Genomic DNA, 24,864 nt, shown 5'->3' with positions numbered 1-24,864 from the left:
TTTAAGTAAACTAAACTTATCTCTTAGAAGTTTTTGTTTTTTAGGGGTGAATGAGAGAGTAAAAGCATCACAGAAGTGTAAAAGGTGGCCAGAGGAAATAGGGGGTTGATTCAAATAGGCAACGACTGCTCCGCATTTTATGGATCTTTAAACCGCCCTCCTCCAAAGCAGTAATGCACTGAGTGGTCAGGAAGCTAATGGTGAAGTAAGACAGCATGCCGAGACATGAGGAAATTAATGTATATTGTCTTTCATTGGCATTCATTACTGTAAGAGGAGCTGGTCAGGTGCTGCTCATAGTCATAAAAAGGGATTTGACTGAACATTTGAACTGGAATATGCTGGCTTATAGCTTTAAAATAGTAAGAATTTATTAATTTGCCATGCATTTTTCTATCTACTCATTTTCCCAATGCAGTTTGCTATCTAATTGTATCTAAATGATTGTTTAACCAATAGTTTCAGCCCCTCAGAGATACATTCCCAATTCTTCTAACAAAATCTTTCAAAAGAGATTATACTCTATTGTGTTTTAACTGCTCTTAAAGTGGCTATCTTTAGAGCGTTTAGCCCTCCTACTCCAGCTGCTGCATAGATATATCTGGAAACACACATTTCTAAGCTCTCTGTCACTATTACCTTCTTTCACTAAAGCATGCTATTTCAAGGATTTAGTTGCACTTGATTTTATCATGTGTCTGCACTCTGCATCGACTCTAATCCGAACTTATGGGTTTACTGATGGCTGACAGAATGCACTGTGTGTGTCCATTCCCCCTCTAATTTTTCGCCCTATCTTGTCTTTTTAACCTCACTCTTCTGGACCTCTGCTTCCACCTGCTTTAGATTCAAGCATCTGTTATTCTCAGTATCTGTCTTTGTTGTTGGATCATACTCCTTCCTGTGTGCTCAGTGTCTTCTTTCAGCTCCTGCTCAAACCGCTCATTTTCTTCTCAGTCTCGCATGTCATCTCCGGCGTGGCAGCTCTCCTCTCCATGTATTATAAGGACAGGAAAGAAGAAAGCGTCCTGGTAGGAAGGAGGTCGATCCCTGTCACCCTCCCTGCCCTCTCCTCCACCCCCTCCTCCCTGCTCTGCCTCCTCGTCTCTCTCTCTTCCCCCGCTTTCCCTTCTTCTCACCTCTTCTTCTTCCTCCTCCTCCTCTCCTTCTCCTTCGAGGACCCCCCTGGTCTCTTCATTGTTCTGTCTAGAGCCTATTCCTAAAAATCCCCCAGACCCTCCACCTCCAGCCCCACTGCCTCCTCCACCCCCACTCCCTCCTCCGTCTTCCCTGCTGCCTGCCAGTCCTCCTCCAATGCTTCTTGAGTGAAACAAGCTGTTCTGTCGCCCACCTCCCAGTCTGCCCAAAGAGAATCCGCTGCGGCTGAGCACCAGTCTTCCTCCTACCCCTCCACTTCCCGGCCCTGCTGCACGGATCCCAGCCACAGTAGCGTTCAGGAGGGCCGTGGTTCCCATTGGAGCCCTTAACCGGGAGGGAAGACTGGAGCTCGATGTGGTTCTCCTGCATCTGGGGCAGCTCTGCAGCAGGTAAGCAGAGTTGAACAGCACAGGCAGAGCCAGAGGTGGCTGATGAGGCCCCTGGGTGGGAGTGATCCCCGGAGGTCCAGAGATGGGCGTTGAGGCTGTGGGATTTGTGCTTCCACTGGAGTCCAAATCCATAAGAAGAGCCTCAGAGTAGCTTGGAACCATTTGTTGGTTACAACGGATGTGCCACTCCAGCTCTGTCATGTCCACTGTGTTGACACGAGAGATAGCTCGGTAGCTTGTCCCATTCAGTCCAATCCCAAGTCCTCCTGGATGGATTCCATTCTCAGTCGCTCCTTCCACTGTGTCCCCTCTTCCTCCTCCACCCTGCCCTCCACCAACAACTCCCCCACCTCCACCGCTGTCCTCATCCTCACCGAACAGTTTCTCCACATGGTAGTGCACATATGCTGTGCGGTATTCCGAAACGACGCGAAGTGGCCATGAGAGGAGGAAAGCTGAAGCCAGCCAGAACACCCGGTGCCTTGAAAACCAAGGCTGATGAGCAGGATCTGGGAAAGCTAGGATGTGCTCTCTGAAATCCACGTTTTTTAGATGCATCCCCTCCCGGGCCTCCATATAGTCATCGAGCCCCTCATTTTCACCGAAGAACCGTGCTCGCTTGGAATCAAAGGGAAATGAAAAAAAAAATAATGTTGGTTAGAAAATCTGAGTTTTTAATCACATAAATATCCTACACTCCTTTATGAATTACGATGACAGTCTCCAAAGTTTCATATAGTAACATAAAGTAGTTATAAGTTATCCTACTAAATTAAAAAACAAACTAAATCTTACAGTAATGGAGCAATATTTATAAACTCACATTTGTGATCCATATATGCACAGCACAATCCACACATGCATAAGGATTAAAACAAGCACATAACATTTACATATTCACAAGATTCACGAAAGGATTTGTGATGCATAGAAAATTATATCTTAATTTATAAACTACTATGTCTGGATCTTATCCTGTGCAGGTGTAGATCTAGTCCTGTGCATGTGCGGATCTAGTCCTGTGCATGTGCGGATCTAGTCTTGTGCATGTGTGGATCTCGTCAAGTGCATGTGTGGATCTCGTCATGTGCATGTGTGGATCTTGTTCTGTGCATGTGTGAATCTAGTCCTGTGCATGTGTGGATCTAGTCATGTGCATGTGTGGATCTCGTCATGTGCATGTGTGGATCTTGTTCTGTGCAAGTGTGAATCTAGTCCTGTGTATGTGTGGATCTAGTCCTGTGCATGTGTGGATCTTGTCCTGTGCATGTGTGGATGTGCATGTGTGGATCTTGTCCTGTGCATGTGTGGATGTGCATCTGTGGATCTTGTCCTGTGCATTTGTGGGTCACATATGTGATATCCAGTTGCGTAAGAAATAAATGCAGCGAGTTACAAGCGTTCACCGTTAACATGAATTTAAAAGCACAAAATATTTTAGGTTGAGATGTTATAGACCAACATAACTAAGTCAAAAGGAGAGTATTTTTTTTAACATGCATGCCAGTCTGGTTCTGCTTACCTGAGTGAGGTAAGCAGCTTCAGCACGAGCACTGGAAAAGCTAAAGAACAGAAAGTTTATGCATTACAACAAAAATCAAGAGAAGCTCAGTTTAATTAAAGAACTAATTTCAAATTTAAACAACAACGGAGCTGATTTGTTAGTATCTAAAAAGTCTGTGGTACCTGAAACATTTAGTGAAGCGGAGGCGAACCGCAGGGTGCTGCTCCAGGTCCAACAGCTCTTTTGACACATCTTTGACGCCATAGCGGGCGTAGTCAAACTCTGAACTGGAGGCGTGAGTGTTAACTCGCTCATGATAGACCTAAAAATGAGAGGTAAAAGTCAAAGTTAAGAAAGAACTGCTTTTCCATTGTGTTTTTCTTTATTCATTTTATCATTTAAAATTCAAAAAAAGAAAAAAAGGGGATCCCCTATTTGCTTCCTCAACTTCTTTCAGTAAAAGCAAATTGTATTTGAGCAGAATGAGCTAGAATTTTGTGCTAAATAGTGATTTCTATTAACCTTTTTTATTTTTTTTAAAAGCAACACTATGTTAGCCTTGTTAACCAGACTAAATGGGAGATTAAATGTGTAATTTAGTTTGGCCCAGATGAATTCATCGGAAGATTGTTGATGAGAACAACCCGTTGTTCTTCAAACCATGTTTGTGCCTATTGGCCAACGCTTTGACCAACAAGCGCAACTGACTGTGACATAGGAAGCACGACAGAAAGCTAATGGAGGAGTGTAAACAAACAGCCTGTCGGTAAAAAGGCAAATACGTCTTTCTCAAAAATGAATGAGCGTAAAGCCTCTTCCTGCTCACGTTTCAACGAAAACCCGAAGTCTAATCCTTCCAAAACTGATTCCAAAGCTGAGTGAAAAATCCCCATCATAGCCAGCTGCGGTTAGCCCTGGCTGCCGTTAGCTTTGGAGCTCCACTGGTTGCCACGGTCCTCTCAACTTCGGAAATAGTTTTTTCTCTTTACGCATTAAATCGGTAAATGGACCATATAGTGACACTATCAAGTATAATATTCTGGCCTCAAATTATCTTAAAACTTACTTTTATTGAACAACAGCAACAGAAAAGAGAACTTTTAACTTTCAATGGAGCGCTCCATTGAAAGCTGCTGCTGCTGCTGTAGTGCATGCTACTGTGTCGTGCAGCTTTGTCGTCACAGCCTAAAAACCCTGCGCGCTTTGCATCCAGACATTCAAAACACAGCTCTGTGTTGTGATTGGCCCGCCAAATTTAGGGCCTGGGGCATTGATCGAGGCTAAACCAACTCGCAGGCAGAAAAGGATTTTGAACGCTGGCGAATGGGGCTAGTTTACTAGGTTAACACTATGTCCGTTTTGACCAAAGCTTTATTTAAGATGCGTTAAATTATTTTTTAGGTCAATATACAGCACCTGGTGCTTATTGATGCTCAGATCGGACTAGGAGATTCTGCTGATAGAGCATGGTGGTAGCTGACCTGTAAGTCCTGTGTCCTAGATCTGTTCTTCACAACACTCAAAACCTTCTTAATTAGCTATTGACCTGTACAGAAAGTGGTTACCATGGAGACAGTAGAACCTGGCGAAGGGAGAAACACTACTTATCCGCCAGACACCAGACGTCATTTAGACATTGGTTTTTAGGCTAAATCTTGTCGGTCTGTCATAGTCTTGAAGTCCAGAAATAGCTGTTGAAAATATGGCCGTGTTTGGTCGGTTTGAATTTGTCCCACTTTAGTCCAACAACAATTTCTGGACCAGATTTAACCAAAAACCAACATCTAAATGACGACTGGTGTTTGGGGGTAGGATTTACGCAGATTGCCAGAGCTACTCTAGTGGCTGATTGTGCTTAAATAATGTGCCAAATGACAAATCTGTATGCTTTTTTTCTAATTAATCTGTCAGTAATCGGGTTGCAGAATCTTCTTAATAAACTTTTTAAAAGTTTGAGCCAAGTGAAACTAAAATCAATCTACTTTGGTTCTGGACAGAGCACATTTACAGGCATCTTCATTATCTTCATTAGTTTCATTTTAATTACTGCTGATGACAGGTTTTAGAGTCTTTATACCCCAGTTAACGATGTTTTGCTAAATTAGTTGGCGATTACTTGAATAATCAATTAATCACTATTTATCAGATAAGTCATTTCAGCCCTAATGAGATGTGGCAGATACTGCTTCTCCCACTAAATGCTGTCTCACCTCCTGACAGCTGAGTGACACTATTTCATTGAAACATAATCAGAGGAGAAATGCAATTTAGATTTTTTGTGTGTGCATATTTTCAGATTTAAATTTGTCTTTTAGACAGAAGAGCAATGAGGAAAGAGAGGGTGCCCTCACCTGTGTGGTTGTGTATGCATCTCCATTGCGGTATCTGGTCACCTGTCTGGTTCTCCTGACGTAGTGATAGCTGATGGCCTTCCACCAGATGCATGGAGTGGCCTGCTGGAGTCTCTGCACCCGCTCGTACACTTCCTGACAGACCAAATCAGTTAATGCCATTGTTTAACAAAGGAAATCTAGTTTACTATCAGCAACTGGCATGGTAAAACTATGACAACTGCCTGAAAAAAATTAACAGACAAGCAGTAACAATAAACTACAGTTTGCATACAAAAATAACAATGCAGAGGATTAAGTCATTATGTCATAGTGAAAAGTGTTTTTTTTTTTGCAAAGAGCAACGAAATTATTTCAATATGCAGTTCTTTTTTTCATTAGAGCAAAAAAAAAAAAACAGAATCATGTCAAGTCATTTTCTCTATAAGGCATTTTTCCCCCCTTAACTCTTTGAGGAAGTTTTTTTTTTTGTTATGCCTTTAATTAATTGCCACTTTTGATCACAATGATGCAGAAAAAAAATGATCAAATATTTTCCTGGGTATCGATATTGAGTTTTGAATATTAGTATCATGAAAACCCTTCCTTACCGAAACCCATAGAGTACTGACCAAGGGCAGAGCCATGAACAACACAGCAGAATATGAAAAATACCTGGAATTCAGCATGAGCCAACATGGCCGTCTTAGAGAAGCAGTGCCAGCACTCCACCAGATAAACCACATAAAGCATTGCCAGAAAGGCCAGGGGGATGTAGACATATCCGCTCGAGCATGGACTCTCCCAGTGAACCATATCATTGTAGTAGGCTGCAGATGTGGCGTCATCATCGGCACCGAGAGGTATGGAGGGGGCGGAGCCGAGGACGGGCACCCGACAGATAGCGCACCAGGCCAGCGTGGCGAAGCAACCATACATGAGGAGGGTCAGGAGGAGGCACTTCCAGTGGGACTCTCTGCACAGGGAGGAGGCCAGGGATTGCTGGGTGGGCTTTTGCTGTAAGAGCAAACAAACATTTAAGATGCTGCAAAACTGTATGTTTCTTTAAACAATAGTGCTAGCTTTTCTAGCAAACATGCCTACACACTGACATTCAAAATGGTAATAAATAATGCAGTATGCCTCAGTGTTAATATTTGATCATGTGAAAAATATTTCTTTTTTTTTTGTCAAGGAAGGAACAAAGATGTGCCTAAGGCCTCTGGTTGGTAAAGTATTAATAACCTTCCTGTTTGGTAAACAGTGTCAGATTTCCAACCAAATGTGCAGGCTGAAGCCTCAGCCGAAGGAACACATTAATGCTCCATACCCATCGGAGGATAAGTGCTGCACATTAGACACATAGACAGTGTTTACTGCGCTCTCTAAGTGCACGTAGTGAAGACATCACATTACAGTGCCCTCAATCACACGCACACACAGATACGCAGTCATAACTGGCTGCTGTAACACGCTTCCCTCCTTCCTGCTCAATCCACATGCACCATCCCTGCATTGTAATGCAGCCAGAGGAGAATATGTGAATAATTTAGATGAGAACGATGCTTCCAGAAAGTTCCTCAGCCAACTGACTCGACTCCAACATCAGCAGCACGTCGGTGCTGATGCGGTTTGTAAATGTACATGAATGGAGGAAGGAAAGGGGGGGGGAGCTCATGTGTGTCACATAGACCAACAGTGAATATATTTGATTTTATACCAGACACAGACTGAGGAGTGTTTGTTATCTGTGGGGAATAATATCAGACAAAATAAATGGAGATGACGCATAGGAAAAGAAAAACAGATGGGATGACACCAGTGTCCTTCTCTCCTCTACGTAGAGTCTGCCAGTTCTGTCATCTATCTCCATCCATCTACCACATGAGCCCTCATTCCCTCAATCATTACCACTCAATCCTTCTCCTAGACACACATTTACTTTCAGCTAAGTTGAGTCACGTTGGGATATTGGCTTGAAAACAGAACACGTTTTTTTTTTTCATCCTGTATCTCCTGATTGTCAAGGGCACAGAAGCTGTGAGGCAGAATCAATGGGATCTCTCAACCAGAATGAGCCCCCAGGATCACCTAATAACAGCAGCCACTAAAGTAAAGTATTTTTTCATCTATTCTCCCTCCGATGTAAAGTTAAAACATGTTAGAGTCACAAACGTTTATGTATTGTTTGGTTTTATGTGACAGACAAACACTAATTAGTGCTTCAATAATGAAACAGATTATAGTCTGAAACTTGGTGGCTGGGATTTGATCTAAACACTTCAACTCTATGTTTCAGGTTGCGGTCCTGCTGGAAAATAAACCTCTGCTTTCGTTACAAGAGCTTTGCAGCCTCAAACAGTTGAGGACTACACTGCATGTAGCTTCATCTATGTTTCCATAAAATCTGTCCGGATTCCTTTAAGCAAAGCCCCACAGCATGATGCCAGCATCACCATGTTTTACCATAGGGTCGGTGTGTTTAGATAAAGTGCAGTGTCAGTGTCAGCATGTAAACCAAAATGTTTGACTTTAGCCTAACATAAGGATGGCATGTTCTCCTACATATTTGCTTTGATCCCTAGATGGGTTGTGAAAAATTATAAAAAGATAACTTTTAATGTTCTGTTTTATGGTTTTCATTAACATTTTCTCTGGGTAATCTTCATTTTGTTAAAGGGCTTTGCCAAAAAAATAAATGGTCTTTTATTTTTGAACAAAAATTGCAATTGAGAATTTAGATTTTTAGAGGATTTAGATCTGTCCCTTCCTTTTTCCATTTTTAGGTAATGAATTGAACCCACCTGGGACATTTTTCAGTAACCTAACCTTGCTCTGAACTTGTCCCTGAACCTGTCTGCTGTGTTCCTTGGTCTTCCTGAAGTCTTCTCTCTCTTAATGTTCTTTAAAAACCTCTGACTTGTCATTTAACAGCTGCATGCTATTAAGAAAATATGGGAATACAGGAGGCACTACATTTATAAAGAATAAAAGAGTAAATGAGTGCTTTTGCATGACACTATATAACCTCTGACTCTCACTCCTCCTTTGTCTTAACCCATAGATCTTTTCTCTCATTTCCTCTCTAAGGCAAGCCTCCAAGTGGATTGATCGGGGTGAAACTGCATTGCAGAGAGTGAGGTGGTAAGGATCATGTGAGAGATAGAGATAACCCAGAACTACATGAGTGAAGGACAGAAGAAAGGGAACAAAAGAACATTTAGAGGCTGAACCTCACATAAAAAACTCAAATTAAAGCCTATTAAAATATCCTGAAGTCTTCCTTCTCTGCATTATCCGTAACAAAATATCTTTCAAACAGAAAAGTGCAAGAGAGAGAGAATATTTTGGCAATAACAAATAACCCCCGTTAGGGTCAAGCTATCCAACAATTTCATCTGAAGTCTGCAACAACGTCGCCAGCGCGGCAAAAATCGTCCCCAAGACAGGAGTCAAATTATTTGTGTTTGCACTTACTGTGCCAGGTCCCTTTGGAGGGGAAAGCAGAATGCAGTGTGGGGGTCACTTAGTGGCACTGCTCAGTCTCAAAGCAGCAGCAGTGCCATTAATAAACCATTAATAAATAAAAAATACAATGTATATTTATGCAAATATAAACTCATGCTTCAGCATCAATCTGATGAGAAACACGGCTAGCTATAACAAATTGTCATTCAGCTGTTATGTATGCTAATGAACGTGTAAAATCAAGAATAAATCTTTTATTTCATTTATACCTTCAGGGATATAAGAGATAATATCTGCAATATTTAGTATTAAATTTAATTAAAATTAGTAAAAGATTTGTAGCTACTCGCTAGAAAGGCTGACTGGTCTGATACTAGGGCTGTAAACATCAGTTTTATCACAATACAGTATGGTATTGATTTGTCTGAATGATGATACAATTTTTCTGATATCACAAAGATTTAAATTTGGCGATCGATATGATGGATTATCATATGCCCATCTAACCTTAAAAATGTGCATCTATATCAAAACTCAAATTGGATACTTTTCAATAAGAAGACAATAGAAATACATCACCCATTAACATTCTGTCACGGTAACGCCAGAGTTAGCGTATCCTAGAAATTACGATTTGGATTGATTATTTATTTTGCCGCATCAATCATTTATGTTATATCAGTTTAAATCGATATATTGTCATGTCCACATCTGATACGCAAATTTGTTTAAGTCTCCATGATTCCAATTTTCTCTTGGAAGAATCTGTTTATAAATTTCTGTTTTTCTGTTGGAGTCACCTCAGTCAAGCTTCAAGAGATCAATCGGAAATAGTGTTTCTGCGTTTAAATTCGTAGGGAAACGCCTGTTCCAACCATTGCATTTGCGAATTCTTCCGAGTAGTGCATGTCTTTACACTAGTGAATAAAGTGAATGTGATTGGTCATTTGTCAAGAGTGTTTGTTGTGGCGGAAGGTTCGCAAGCAAGTTTTATTGTGGCCGGTTTGTCGGAAGCATCTTGCTAACCAGTTAGCAACTTAGTGCTAGTAGGCAATGGCATAACGACACAACAATAGGCCACATTAAAAAGCAACATTATCTGGGTGGGCCCCAGGTGAAGTACAACACTTATTGTACACATATTGACTGTTGATATGTGATTGGCCGAATATAGGTGTACAAGCTGACATATAACTACCGGTAACTGGTCTGCATAAAATAACGAGAGAAAAAACACAGATTTTAAGAGAGGATTTTTATTTTAAATAGAAATTTTCTAAATTTTGGGACAATATCATCTGATAAAGAGTATATTTATATACATGTTTAAGTCAGCATGATTTCACATTTAAATATGGACTTCCCTACGACTTTAATGTAGGAGTGGGCATTTAACGTTATACATTTCTAGACAAGATTACAATTTTGATGTATCCTCTAAACAATAAATCAGAATAAGTGATAATAAAAAAACTGGTGAATAGTCATTTTTATTTTTTATATTTTTCTTCTTTCATTTTTTTTTCCATTGGGGCATTGGCAAATTTGAAGAATATGATTGAAATAAATCACGGTTCTTTATGTAACTGGTGTCCTGAAGAAGCATATTTTCAATGTGTATATATTTTTTAAAGTGTTAGCGATTGCTGGGCGGCTGTGTCATACATTGACAACTATGCAGTTACAGAAAAATTAATGATTATGTTTTGTTTTTTTTTGTCGATTTTATCTTTATCACAATAGGAAATATTGTGAAAAGATCTTAAGGCCAGCAGGCCCAGCCCTAAGTTGAGTTGGTTCTTAATATCATTCTAAATTGCACCACAAGCAGCCACTATAGAACTATAAAAAATATTAACCCCGAATTTAGGAGAAAAAAAAAAATACAATACACAATGGACCTTTAAGCCCATTCTTCTTTTTTAAAGCTCTGGTAGTTTTTAACACATGCTGTGCAAACAGTAGATCAATCCTGCACTGCAAACAACAGGCTATTTTACCTACTAAGTAAATTTACTTTATACTAATGAGCTTGCAGAGTTACTTTGTTCATTTTGAATTGAAAAAACTTCCAGGATGGGAAGCAAAACATTTTGGAAAACAAAGTCCAATGGTTTGTTTTTTAACTTTTTTGGAATACTAAGAGGACAGGAAATTTTCAATTAGCTTGCTGCTTCTCAAATGACCACCTACAACTACAGATTAACTGTTATTCGGTAGCAGGCCTGGCAAGGTGTACTTCAAATCCTCTCTTTGCATATAGGTCTCCATCTGTGCACTGCACAGACTATGTTCACACACCTTTTTCTTTATAAAGTGCTTAATAGAATGGCTCTCTCCCACATTGATTCAGTGCCCGCACTGATTCAGCTCGTTAGGTGTGACTAGAGCGGCTATAATTAGCTGCCCCAGTATGTGGGTGGCGAATGAGGGGAGGAAGAGAGGAAAATGTGCTTTTGATGCCTGCGGAGTTGAATTTAAATGTATTTCCTTTTATTGAGACTGTATTGAGCTATTCTGGAGTGTCAGGCTGCAAACGGCAACAGATAAACAGCACTTACTGAAGTAGCCATGATAACAATCCAGCATTGATACAAACATCCTTCTATTAACAGTATTCAATCAAAGCAATTTATTTGAGTTATTTCTGGTTATGAACAATCCATAAATGTAGTACACCCCCCGATTCCGATATAAAGGTCTATATTTGTTCCTCTTTTCTCTATGATTTGCTTTCAGGAGATAATAATTTTCCAGGTTTTAATAAATATAAATAATATAAATATAAATCGTGTCACAACTTATAAGTATTCCTTTAAACTTAAGGCTAAGCTTTCAGAAATAAACTGTTAAGGATAAGATTTTTAGCCTTAATATAAATATTAACTGCAAATGTCTTCAGAAATTCACTAATGAGACAATCTTTATGTCCTCCAACATCTTGTTTGAAATCAAAAGAGAAGATTTTGGAACCAAATGTTTTACCTTTTACTTTTCAAATGTATATCTTGAGTTGTGTGACCTAGTATAGATGGGTGTATTTTATCATATGTTTTCTCAGTCATAATCCCTCAAATCAATTAGAAAGCTGTTTAGTGTTGGTCAACCTTTTAGATTTCTTTTATTTTGTAAAAAAATATGACAAATTTAATAATTTAATAAATACGGAAATTATTTATGAAAATAGAACCGGTGTGAGGATATAAAGCAGGTTTAAAACATCACAAAAAGTAATACATCATGCATGGATCTAAACTAAAAAACAGGAGGGAAACAAAATAATTGACATCCGTAAGCTGGAGAGGGTTACTAAAGCATTTCTGAGGCTTTGTTTCTCCAGTGAACCAAAATAAAAACCACTATCCAAACGTGGAGAAAACAGAGTAGTGCAAAAAGCTGCCTAATTATTTTAAGAGCACATTGCAGAATCATTTAAGAAGTCCCAAAGGAACCCTAAACTACAACTAAATCACTATTTTAGTCAAGATCAGTGTTTAAGATTCAGCACCAGTTTTACTTTGATCTTCACCTGCAGACACTCATTACACTGCATGTGAATTAAAAACATCAGTGATGGATCCCACCATCTCAGAAAAAAATATAATACTGTTTTGCAAATGATGAATGTGAAATATTACTGTGAGATGTTTACCACACCGTGCCAATTGATTCTTGATTATTACTGCGGTCACTGAGAACACTCCTGCTGTCTCACCACCAAACATGTTCATTTTTGAAAATTAATACATTTGCATTTCAAAAGCATGAAGATTTCGAAGAAAACGCAAGACCAAAAAATATTAGGGAATATGTAAATCCTGTCTTTCTCCAGGAGTAAAATGTGTGAAATAAGCAGGATGACCTCTAGTTTTATTAGACATTTACAGCAGAAATGTAAATAGATCCTATATTTGAAAAAAACAACAACACACGAATGATAGTGGAACACTTTAGCTAGCAACTTTTCAAATTAAAACTCAAAATCTTCATTTTCAATGGAATCAGAATTGGTTTCAGATAATGCATCAGAAACTGACGCTGTTTCTGATTCGTGGGCAGGAGCCCAAGGCGGCTCGTTGTCTAGGGTGGCATGAGATCCCTTGTGCTTGATTTATACCTGATATTCTGGCTGAGTCTAGGAGGACGTGTGCAATAAAGACCAGGCTTAACAGTATCACTGCTCAACATGCAAAACTCACTGAAGCAGCAGAGAAAGAAGAAGAATGAGGCTCATTTCATGAAGCCTAAAACATAAATTCAGTCTTACCTTCGCTGTTTTAAGGTAATCCATTGTCCAATTATCATAGCTACCAGTGTGACTGATTTTTTTTGGCTTCTTCCGTGTCCTATTGGCTATGTGATTTTTAGAAATTGGTTTGACAGACGTGTAAATCATTTATAGATGTTTTGAGAAAACAAACAAAAACAAACATCTCATTTGATCTAATTGGCAAATCTCATGAATAAATATTAATTTTAAAAAGTATTGATATGCAGTTTTAGGAGTAGTAAGCTTTGGGTTTAATTATGAGAACAAAAAAATACATAAGGTGGTAAAAATATTCCTTAATGTACTTTTTAAGATTTCTTGTACATTAAAAATCACTATATGGGCAGAAAAAATTAGGATAAACAAGTTAGCACTTTTATAGCGGGCTCCAGGTCAGATATCATTTATCAGCAATAACTAGTTGTTTTACAGTTTTTGATCATGTAAAAAAATATAACTACTACTTCTTGAGTGTGTTAAAAGCACACCTTTTAACACACTCTTTGACATTAAACTTTTATTTTTAAATAGATTTATTCCTCTTGCTGTTTTATAAAATTCATAATATAACTATTGTACAAGGTAAACCGCTAAATGAAGTTTAGAGAATGTGTTTCTATATGTATCTATGACAATTATGAGTTTAATAGTGATACTGTAGTAATAGTGAGAAGTAATTTTGGTAGATTAATCAACAATTGTTCAATTTATTTTTGCATTTTGTGGTCTACAAAAAAATAATTTTAAATTTTCTTGGCCTCAGAAGAACAGGTCTTTACTCTGCCCTTGCTTTGGACCAAAATAAATCTCTAATATCTAAAATGAAAGCTATCTAGGCCCCAGTTTAATACTTCCTTTTATCAGGAGCTCGGCGTATAACACTGCTATAAGAGCAAATTCCAGTTGTAGAGTAGTTTTTAATCAAGACAGTAAAATTAAGAAGTTTAAACAAAAATAAAATGTTGAATTATTGTTGTAAACTGACTGTCTTCCCAGTTTAAATAGGTGAATACACACTGTATTATCTTTCATTGAATCCATAAATCTTTCCAACTCGGTCTTAGAACACTGCTCTTTCAATATCCCCAAATTTTGTTCTTAACTGCTCTGGATTTAGGTGGAAAAGCCCGACTAGTTACTCCTGTCAAGTTGTAGAAGCACCAAAAGGACCTTTTATGAGGTAGGATGCATAAATATGGATTATTTCTACAGTTAATAGTTTATTATTAGCTTGAATGCTCTGCAGGTTTGCATAGATAATAAATCTGAGATCTGCTCATTATTCTAGAAGATCTACCTCTTTTGCATTCTACAAAACCCTGCTGTGAAAACAAGGTTCAGTGATGATGCAAACAGCTAGAAATGAGAGACATTTCTCTATGCATACATCAGTCTGCAGATCATTGCACATGAAAGAAGAGAAATATAGCTGCATCAGTTTCACAGAATGTCTTGAAGAGTCACAAACACCCAGGTTGCTGAGGGAGATCTAAATTAACTAGAATGGCAGAATATTTGTCGTGTCCGTAATGTAATTTTGCAAGCTTTGGACAAAAACACCCTGAACCAACTAGGTTGTTTAACTTTTTGTAGAGAAGGAAAAAGGTAAAGCTTTGACAATCGAGCAGCATAACATAAGGAAAATGACATTATCAATGCTTTTGCTTATTGCAATGGCAATATTAATTTGATAAAGCAACTCATTCGGACCCTTTTCTGACTTTAAATCAAAATGTCCCACCACTCTGTAGATTTTAGGACCTAGGACTATAAATAAACCAGAAAAAAACTACTTCAAATGATTCTCCCATATGAGGCCAAAACTACAAATTACAGTTTGTTCCTGCATATGCACACTTGAAATATAATATCCTATCAAGCAATGCATCTACAATAAGCAGCCTTATGTTACTACGATATTGCACACACATTGTGATACTGTTGATTGTATAATTTGCAGTCTCACAATCCCTAAAATATTGTCCGTTTTCTGCTTGCTTTGAAGACATTTCTGGTAAGGGTTTTCATTACTGCTGAAACCCAATCAATCCAGTTGATGCACAATTTCAAATTCAGTCAAACGCAGTCCAATAGTATGTGATTAAGCTTTCACACTAAATTACAACTGGCTGGTTTATTACAGCAGACCTTTTCTAAAAAGGAATCCTTTACATTACTTGGCTCGATGCAGGAATGCGCGACCCAAAAATTGCCGTTTTAATATCATTCATGCAGCTCTGCTTCATTGATATTTATGCCTATGTGAACTCGCATGCATAACCTCATGTCGATGTGAGAGCAAAAAAAGCTAATGGAGATAACAGTGTGCAGAAAGCTTGAGAGCAAGAGAGACGGACGAGGCAGAATGACTCCACAAGGCGCATCTAAAACAGGAAGAAGATGAGAAGGGCAAGATGAGAGTAATGGAGGCAGAAAACAGATGGAGGCTGCATCATTGGATTATATCGCACACTGTCTGCAGAGAAGGCATGGATGCAGACAGAAGAAGTGGTGAAATAAAGTGAAAGGTAGCAATTACCACCATCTGAATGTTAACTCTTTACAATAAAGAGCTCTTCTCTTGAGCCCTAGTTCTTAGATTACAGAAAACAGGGTGCTAAAAATAACATCTAAGCTATAAAACTCTCATGATCTTAAGATCTGAATCAGACTTCTTAAAGTTAATTGGAGCTAAAACAAAAACTATCAATAAAACTATTTTTACTTAAATATAAATTAGTTACCAATAAAGGTTAGAAACATTCTAACATCTACTTGGGCTTTTTAACTACTTGTAAAAAAAATTTTTTTGCAGTTATCTTGTCAGACAAAGATTTCTCCTTCCGCCTTCTAAACCAACACACACACTCATCTTACTGTTCAGCTTTACTTTGCTCTTATTATTACACTGTCATATTAGTTTATAAGTCCAAGTCTGTTAATTTGGGTACAAAATTGACATCAATAAATATAAGTTCAGACTTAAGGGACAGTCTTAATGCTATATATTCAATTCAATTTAGTTTAATAATATAGTGCCAAATTCACATCATGTCAAAGCACTTTACAAAATATATATATATATATATATATATATAAAATAAATAACATATAATAGATAGTGTTTCTTTCAATTTGTCCTCTTAAAGACAACAGTTTTTCTAAATGTAAGTCTGTACTGATTAAAAAACAAATTAACTTTGATAACAGGCAACAATAAATAATGAGTATAATTGAGTCAGCCACTCTGACACAAGCTGAACTTTATGTAAATAAATGCAACATTACATGTACATAATTTTCTCTGAAAGGTGCTACTATCTTCTACAAATATTAATCATTTTTTTCATTGAAGAGTTACATGGTTAATTATTATCTAGTTTAATCTCCTGAGGCTTGATTAAACTGAATATTTATCTTATTTAGTCACCTTAACACAAAGCCTGGGGCCTGGTGCTCATAGTTAAACCTCTGCCTAACTTTTACATACAATGCTTACAAATAAAGCTAATCTATCCTTTATTGGAGCAGCTACGGACAAACACTGAATTATTAGTGCATAGTACATTGCCCCTTTTTAAAAGTAGACATCATCATTACTGTAAGAATATTACTAAGAAATAAATGAATGATAGAAAAATTTGTTGGAAAGTCTGTTGCTTAAAGTTGAAGCATCCAAGCCTGACCTATGATTCGTTTAGGCCCTAAAAAGGCATTATAAACAACCTGCTTACTATAGAGTATATTGTCAGCAAGATATTGCAGCTCTAAGGTTCTGTTTGGATCTTCAACAGATTTTTATAAACTTTTGTTGATAATTTACCATCGAAAAAATAATAAGAAAAGGCCAATAACAATAAAATCATCAAAAACCAACAGTAGGGTTGTCTAAACTTGTTTCTTATTGTTGCATCAGTCAACATCAATAAAAGCTTCATCTGTTTCTAAATATGATTAGACTATTATTAATGTTGATTGTTTCTGTTTTACTGTCCAGAACTTATCTTGATAAAAGATAAGTTCTATATTTACTACAATATTTATGTTTGTAAGAACATCCATCCTTAGTTTTTAAGGAGCAAAGTCTGTCTAATAAGCAGTGTACAGCCAGCTGATTGGCAGTGTACAGCAAAAAGTCATATACAGCAAAAGATAATTAAAGTGTATTCCTGCCAAACATTAAATCAACTTTAAACTTTAGGAAAGGTATGAGATATTGCAATGGCATTTCAAGACCATCTTGCAAAGTACATAAAAAAAGAAATTAGAGAGCTGTCAAATGTTTTGCCCTGAAGGTTTCAATCTAACACACATCTAACTCTGTGTGACTATAGTTCAGTGGGATTCTTGGCAGTTAGGTTCTTTTAATTCAGATAAAAGTTTTTAAGGATTTTTTTTCAATTATTTCTAGATCTTTTTTCCGGTGTACATTTTACATTTTGTCAACATTTGGCACACACTGCAAAAAACGATCTAGAAATGAGCAAAAATGTGTTAAATTATGTGTATTAACAATTAATTTGAGTAGGTAGATGAGATGATCTGCCAATGGAATTAGTATTTTTACTCTTAAAATACCGTAAGATAATTTGATAATACGCACTTGAAATAAGACAAGGCAATTGTGTTTTCTTATTTTAAATGTAAATTGGCAACATGTCTCACTCACCTCCTCAATTCAAGAAAAAAATGCAGAAAAAAAGACTTAAGATATAAATTTTTTGCAATGCAATTGTGCCAAATGGACCTTTTTACATACAGATTCATCCTTTCACAATGCTTGTCCACAAGATGAAGAACAAGTGTAGTAAGTGGGAGAGGTCCACTATAAATTATACAAAAGATATAACATAATAAAAATTGCATTTTTTTATTCATTCGAGGGGTAAAAAAGTTTTTTTTGGGACATCTTTGAAGCCAGACAGCTCTGGTGGTGGAAAACCTACACAACCTGTACACATATTTCCAGAATCTAGAAGGTCTTACCTTTCAAATGAGATATATCTCAGGCATGTGGGATTTATAATATCATTTTATTGGCCAGTGGCATTTTTCATATGAAATACATTTGTGCACACAAGCTATAAAAGTGTGGGTGTTGAGGGGTTAAAGAATCTACTGCCTGTTATGAATATTTGAACTTAAACTGTTTTTAATAGGAAAGAAAACATGACTAAACAAAAATCCTGTGACAAATAAAGAGTTATTCTAGTAAGGGGAACAACAGCTATCTAAACCAAGCGGGCATTATGTAAAAAGTAATTCTCAACTTTGGCAAATTATGAACAAACTGCCATTTACATCCATTTCCATATAGAGCTAAACCTCACCCAGGCATCATAAATGTCTGACCTGTAAAATCAGGGAAACATAAGTAGAACCTGTCTGACAGCTTGAAGCAGACTAAAGAATTTCAATAACAGGACAATACGCAGTGGTTAGAGCGCAAGGCCCATGTACGGAGATCTTAGTCCTCAATGCAGCCGGACCGGGTTCAAATCCTACCTGTGGTACTTTGCCGCATGTCTCTCTCCTGTTAGCCCACTTTACAAAAAACGAGCCACTAGTGCCATAAAAACCTTTAAAAAAAAGGTCTGAGTAGGCTTGACTACCAAGGAGTATTTTTATTTTCTAAAAAGCTTGCAATGGTTATTTCTTGTTGGGTGAAAATATTTTCCAAGCATGCAGACAGTTTTGCGGTTTATATAACATCCGCAAAATCATAGAAAAGGAAGAACCACAAACTAAGCCTGGCTTAGAAACATCTACTGCTATAAACCATTGAAAATAGCAACTCATCTTCTCCCTAATCCCTTATATTCCAGTAAAGACATCAACCCTTCTGTTCAACAGTGCCAGCATTTAGCTGTGTGGGTGTGTAATCTGTATCTACAAGCTATGACAGACATGTACATCGATGTTATTTCAATTATTTGAATTATTGAATTGAACAGTTTTGCCATCCTTTTACAAAGATGTTAAGACACTGATTATTTGAGTCCATTGACTCTGTGAAGCTCCTCCATTGTGTAAGGGCTCTTCACTAAGTCATTTAGTGATTTATAGAAGGATAACAGAGGGAGTTTGCCTGCCGAAGTGTTCTGCTTATATGCTATATAAGTGTTGATCCCAACAGTAGCGATCTTCTGGATGTATCATTCTCTTACATCCTGGTCAAGAGTATCAATATACTTTTTTGTTTGTTTTACTTTTTGTTGAGAAAGAAAAACTTTAAAAATAGAAAGCTGGTTCCTCTTTTTAACGCAGAGCTGTGCACTTTGAAGCAAAATGCTAGGAAATTGGAGAGAATGCTACAGTAGTCCTACCTAGTCTGGAAAAGCAGTTTACTGCTGCATAAAATGAACCTTCGTAAAGCAAGAGCAGCATATTAGAGGAGAATAAGAATAATCGTAGATATATTTTTCATCCAGTTTCCAAACTCACCCAGAGCCATAGCTCTGTTGAACCGTCCATTCCACCTGCTTTTAGCAGCAATGATTTTATGTGATTCTTTAAAAATAAGATTGATTCTACTAAAAATAACATCATCAGCACTCCTCTAACTATGATTGGTTTATCTCTGGAAGGTGAGGCAGCATCTGAGGTAGCCATAGAATCGAAACAGGGTTGAGACAGTTCTCATCCAGTTGAGCTTTGAGAGTTAGCAAAACTATTGTCTACATCTAAGCCTTCAATTTATGCTCGATCCATTTCCATCCAGGTTATTTAAGGTTCAAAGTATTTCCTTTGATCGTGTCCTCCATTTTAGATGTGATTAATCTATCCCTGTTACAGGAATATGCCCCTTAGTCTTTTAAGGTTGCTGTAATTAAACCTTTACTTAAACCATCTCTTGGCCCTGATGCCTTGGTCAATTATAGACCTATATCTAGTCTTCTTTTCTTATGTAAAATTCTTGAGAAAATAGTTGCTAAGCAAGTGTGTCACAGTTTACATGACAATGAACCTTTCAAAAAGTTTCCGTCTGGCTTTAGAGCTCACTATAGCACTGAAACAGCTCTCTATGGGGTACACCCTGGACAGGTCGCCAGTCTGTCGCAGGGCAACACTGTGACATACAAAGAGAGAACATGCTAACTCCATGCAGAAAGACCTCAGGCCAGGAATCGAGCCCAGAACCTTCTTGCTGCAAGGCAACTCGTTAACAAAGTAATGTTGTGAAAATAATATTTTGTAGGAATTAAGTAAAAATAGAATATTGCAAAAATTAGAAATATCCTGACCAAGGGTGATGCTGAGAAACTAGTCCATGCATTTGTTACTTCAAGGCTGGACTATTGTAATTCTTTACTATCAGGAAGTCCACAAACTGTAGTTAAAAGCCTTCAGCTGATCCAAAATGCTGCAGCCACCATTTCACCTATCCTCGCTTCCCTTCACTGGCTTCCAGTTAAATCCAGAATAGAATTTAAAATCCTCCTTCTCACATATAAAGCCTTAAATGGCCAAGCTCCATCTTATATCAGAGGTCTGATTGTTCCTTATGTTCCTAACAGAGCACTTCCCTCTAAATCTGCAGGTTTACTAGTGGTTCCTAGAATTTCTAAAAGTAGAATTGGAGGTAGATATTTTAGTTATCAGGCTCCTCTCCTGTGGAACCAACTACCAGTTTTAGTCCGTGATGCAGACACCTATTATTAAGGTTAGGCTTAAAACTTTCCTTTTTAATAAATCTTATTGTTAGAGTGTTTGAGATTATCCTGAGCTATCTCTATAGTTATGCTGTTATAGGCTTGGACAGCTGGAGGACATAGGGGCCGCTTTTCATCATTCTGCTTCATTCTGTCTCTATTCTTCCACTGTGCAGAATCTGTTAGTTCAATCTCTAACATTATGCTCTCTTTGCTTTTTCTCATAGCAGCTTCACTTCCTGTTTGGCTTTGACACCATCCTGGAGAGAAATATCAGCTATGCTGCTGCCATCAACATCTTTGTTTATAGATGTTGGAGCTTGGCCTGTTTTTCAGTGTAGTCCTGTTTCTCTGACTGTGACTAACTTTGTGCTCTCTTTTATCCTCTTGCATGGGAGCTGGCTTGGAGCTCGTCTGCCTGGCTGTGTGTTTCCTGGCGGGGCCGTCTGTGGAGTGGGTTGACAGTTGCCTTTTGTATGTCTGCTTCTGTTCCCCTCCACCCGAGTCAGCCTCTGCTGTAGGCCGCTAACACTGAGCTTGGTTTATAAGGGAGTTTTCCTCTCCACTTTCGCTACATGCATGCTCAGTGTGAGGGATTGACTTGATGCACACAAATATCTTGGGCTCAAGCACTTTCAGGAGAAGTGTGTCCTGCATGTCAATGACTGGATGCAATCAACCGCTTCTCCTGATTAGAAACTTTTAACCAATATGACTGTATGAACTGATTGAGAAGTTTCTGTTAAACCTTAAGATGGCAAGTTTTAGTAGTTGGCGTTATATTGCTAAACTGAAAAATTCAACTGGATCCCAGATACATTGTGAAAAACAATCTTTTGATTAATAAGACAAAAACAACATTTCTGAGGATTTATCCTCTTTACATGCTGACAAACATGGTGACGGCAGGGTGATGCTTCACATGTGACAAGAACCTCAATTAAAATAATTCTGAGTGTTGGTCAAATTCGTCCCCCTCGAAGACTCACTAGCCACTGCTGCAAACAAGGGTAGCATAACCAGATCATAGGTGAAGATTTAATTTTCACATACAGTCAGGTTAGTTTGGACTACTAGTTTAGGGATGCCACATATGTGACACACAGCAATATTGACAAATGCTGCAATATCAATAAAACCAGAAAATAAACAAATCCTTTTTTTTTTAATGGATGTATTGAAAAGGCTGCTTTTAGTGAGCATCTGAGGTTTTAGCAGGGAAAACGTTTGTAGTTTATCAACGACCACCTTTGCAAAACCTTTACCTCTGCATCAAACAACAGCTGTTATCAAATGTTGCAGACTTGTAAAGGATTTTAAGTATTAAAAATATGATTTTAAATTCACTAAATAGCTGTTTCTGAGGGGTGTTGTGATTATAAAACCATAGATACACTTTGTACTGATATTTGTAGAAAATTTTAAATGGAGTGGCCAGCCAAAAACCAATGTACACCGAGGGGTGGCCCAAAGCAGATAGGTGCCAGATCCTCAGGGTCAGACCACAATTCAATTCTGATCAGTTTATTTCTATGGCGCCAATTCACAACACATGTCATCTCAAGGCACTTTATAATTCACCACATCATACAGTCAGAGTGATCCAAAGTTTTCTATCAAAGGAAAACCAGTTGATTGCATTGAATCATTGACTGGAAAGGTAATCCCTCATACTAAGAATGCTTGTAGCGACAGTAAAGAGGAACAACTCCCTTTTAACAAAAAGAAACCTCCAGTAGAACCAGGCTCAGTGTGAGAGGCCATCTGCCGAGGCCGACTGGGGCGAAAGCAGATAGGCGCCAGAATCTCAGGGTCAGTCTACACTGTTCCAACAGGAAGGAACACAACATCCATATTTTCTAAATAAAGACAAACTATGCTGTCCTACAGCCTTTGCTAACAAATGGACAATGGTATTTAAACATCCATGCTGTCTAAATAAAGTGGACAAAATTTCGAGGGTGAACATCTTGTCCATTGTCATTACTTACCTACTTTTATCAAAAATTGTTCTCCATAAAATTAATATTTACATGTACTAATATCTACATTAAAAGGATTTTTAAGTTATTATTTAAGTAGTTATTTATCTATGATTTTACTGAAGACAGTGATGACTTGCAGAGACACAGAATTTTCTCTTTACTCCATATTAATACAAAATCTAGTTCTGCAAAGAGCATAAATTCTGTATTAATCAACTTTAATGTTAGTATTATGATGTGCATAATTAACCATGGCATTGCCAAGTAATTGTTAATATATGAAAAATTTAAATGTTTAATAAGTTTGAACATTCCCCTTGAGAGTATTACTGCTCCCACCATCTGTATTAGAGGGCAAAAAAAATGGTAGGGGTGGCCAACGATTGGCTAAGGGAGGCCATGGCCACCTCTGGCCCCCCATATAGCTCCACCCCTGTTTGTAGTCCCATTCCCCCCTTTAATTACCATTTAAAAACAGATTTTTTTTTTGCATATACTCATGTTTCTTTTTTTAACTTTTATGATTTCAAACACCTAAATGTGAAGAAAAAAGAAGAAAAGAAACAAGGGTGCAAATACATTTAGCAGTTGGAAGTGTGAGGTGGTTTTTAACACAAAACAACACTCAGTGGTGGGGCTCTGTCCTGAAATGCATTGCAAGGTGTCGTGTGATTACGCTCACATTACGTCTGATTGTGTAATTTCTGATATGATGTGGGTGTGTGGCTTCACTGTGATGTAATCCTCGTGTAGTTTGGAGCTGACACCTTATTTATTATATGTTTAAAGCATAAAGAATGCGATTTATGTTACACTGTACGTGATTTTAATGATCTATATAATTCAGTTTTCATTCCTCTATGTTAAAGTCAAGGTCCTCCTGTGTCCTTGTTTGTTTACATCGCAAAGAAAGGATGAAAAGAGAGCAGCAAAAATACATGTTTAGTCAGAGAGAATATGCTTATAATACAGAATGAGGAGGGTGTAGAAATGAGGGAACCACCGCGAATGACACAATGTTTTTATAGGAGGAGGAGGAGGGGAAATAATCGCCCTACTGTGTAAACAAACGTAACTCGAGAATAAAAGCGAAAAAACAGCGGATGTCCTTCCTCACCTGCTCTCGTCCTGACCCTTCCTCCAAAATGGGCTCTTCTGCGGCGGCCGTCTCCTCCTCCGTCTGCATTTTCCTCACCTTTCCCTGTCTCCGTCCTCCACCTTACAACCGGCCGCTGGCAGCAGCTCCCAGGCAGGTAACGTCCGCAGTCATGGGGCCTCCCCGGCGGAGAAGCAGCGAGCTCGGTCACCCCATCCGCCGCAGGTCGGTGTCCGATTTCACGACGGCAGGGGCCTGCGGCAAATCAATCCCCATCTGTCTCCGGTGCTGCTGGTGTCCTTCGCGCGTCTCTTCCTCCTCCTGCCCGCCGCTGTGACCCGCTCACGGTCGGTGCGGTACCCGCAGCATCCCCTGCTTTAAAGGATGAGAGAGGAACGAGAGCTGCAGTCCGACCTGCCACTGGGAACGGTTTAACCGCCGCGGCTCGTGCTCACACCGAGCTCCGTAACGACTTAGTGACACGTGATGGCGCGTGACCGACCGAAGAGACTGAACGGAAAATTTTGCCCGCCTGAACTGTCCGCCGTTAGATCCTAACACTGGAGATACATTACGGACACCTCTAAGAAAATAAGACACAAAAAATTCATCCCAACCATGGTCGCCTTTAACCCCAGGTTCCTACAGTCCCACCAAAAATGTTACAAGGCGAAATTCTTCATCCTATTCGGTGCAACATAAATAGGATAATGATCACACAACTTTAATTGTTAATCAACTTTAATAGCATACATCGCATGATTTGAAGTGATTTTTATGAAAACTAAGATTTAGAGAAACAAAATCCCCAAAATATACACCATAAAAACTGATTGGACAGTACAACCCCAAAAATGTTTTTTTTTTGGTTAAAACAACCCATCGAATTTGGTAATGTTTTAACTGATCTACATTGGTAGAAGGGAAACCAAAACAAGTTATTCACTTTGACCGAAATATTAAATTCAGTTCAGTTTATTTATATAGCACAAATTCACAACACATGTCATCT

General features: G+C 38.3%; 1 protein-coding gene across 1 annotated transcript; it reads right to left on the bottom strand.

Annotated features, from left to right (window-relative positions):
* On the bottom strand, positions 1 to 24,320 carry LOC107084127 (transmembrane protein 151A-like). Its single transcript, XM_015373812.1, has 6 exons — positions 23,874 to 24,320; positions 6,057 to 6,398; positions 5,403 to 5,537; positions 3,234 to 3,373; positions 3,070 to 3,109; positions 1 to 2,165 (listed from the first exon to the last, which is right to left on the bottom strand). The coding sequence occupies exons 1-6, from the start codon at positions 23,940 to 23,942 to the stop codon at positions 954 to 956; spliced, it is 1,938 nt and encodes a 645-aa protein (XP_015229298.1). The 5' UTR covers positions 23,943 to 24,320; the 3' UTR covers positions 1 to 953.
* Positions 24,321 to 24,864: the final 544 nt, after the last annotated feature.

This window comes from Cyprinodon variegatus, unplaced genomic scaffold (assembly GCF_000732505.1).
Source record: "Cyprinodon variegatus isolate N-32 unplaced genomic scaffold, C_variegatus-1.0 Scaffold93, whole genome shotgun sequence".
Lineage (NCBI taxonomy): Eukaryota > Metazoa > Chordata > Actinopteri > Cyprinodontiformes > Cyprinodontidae > Cyprinodon > Cyprinodon variegatus.
The sequence above is the reverse complement of the archived record's forward strand: the minus strand, read 5'-3'. Positions and strand labels throughout refer to the sequence as shown.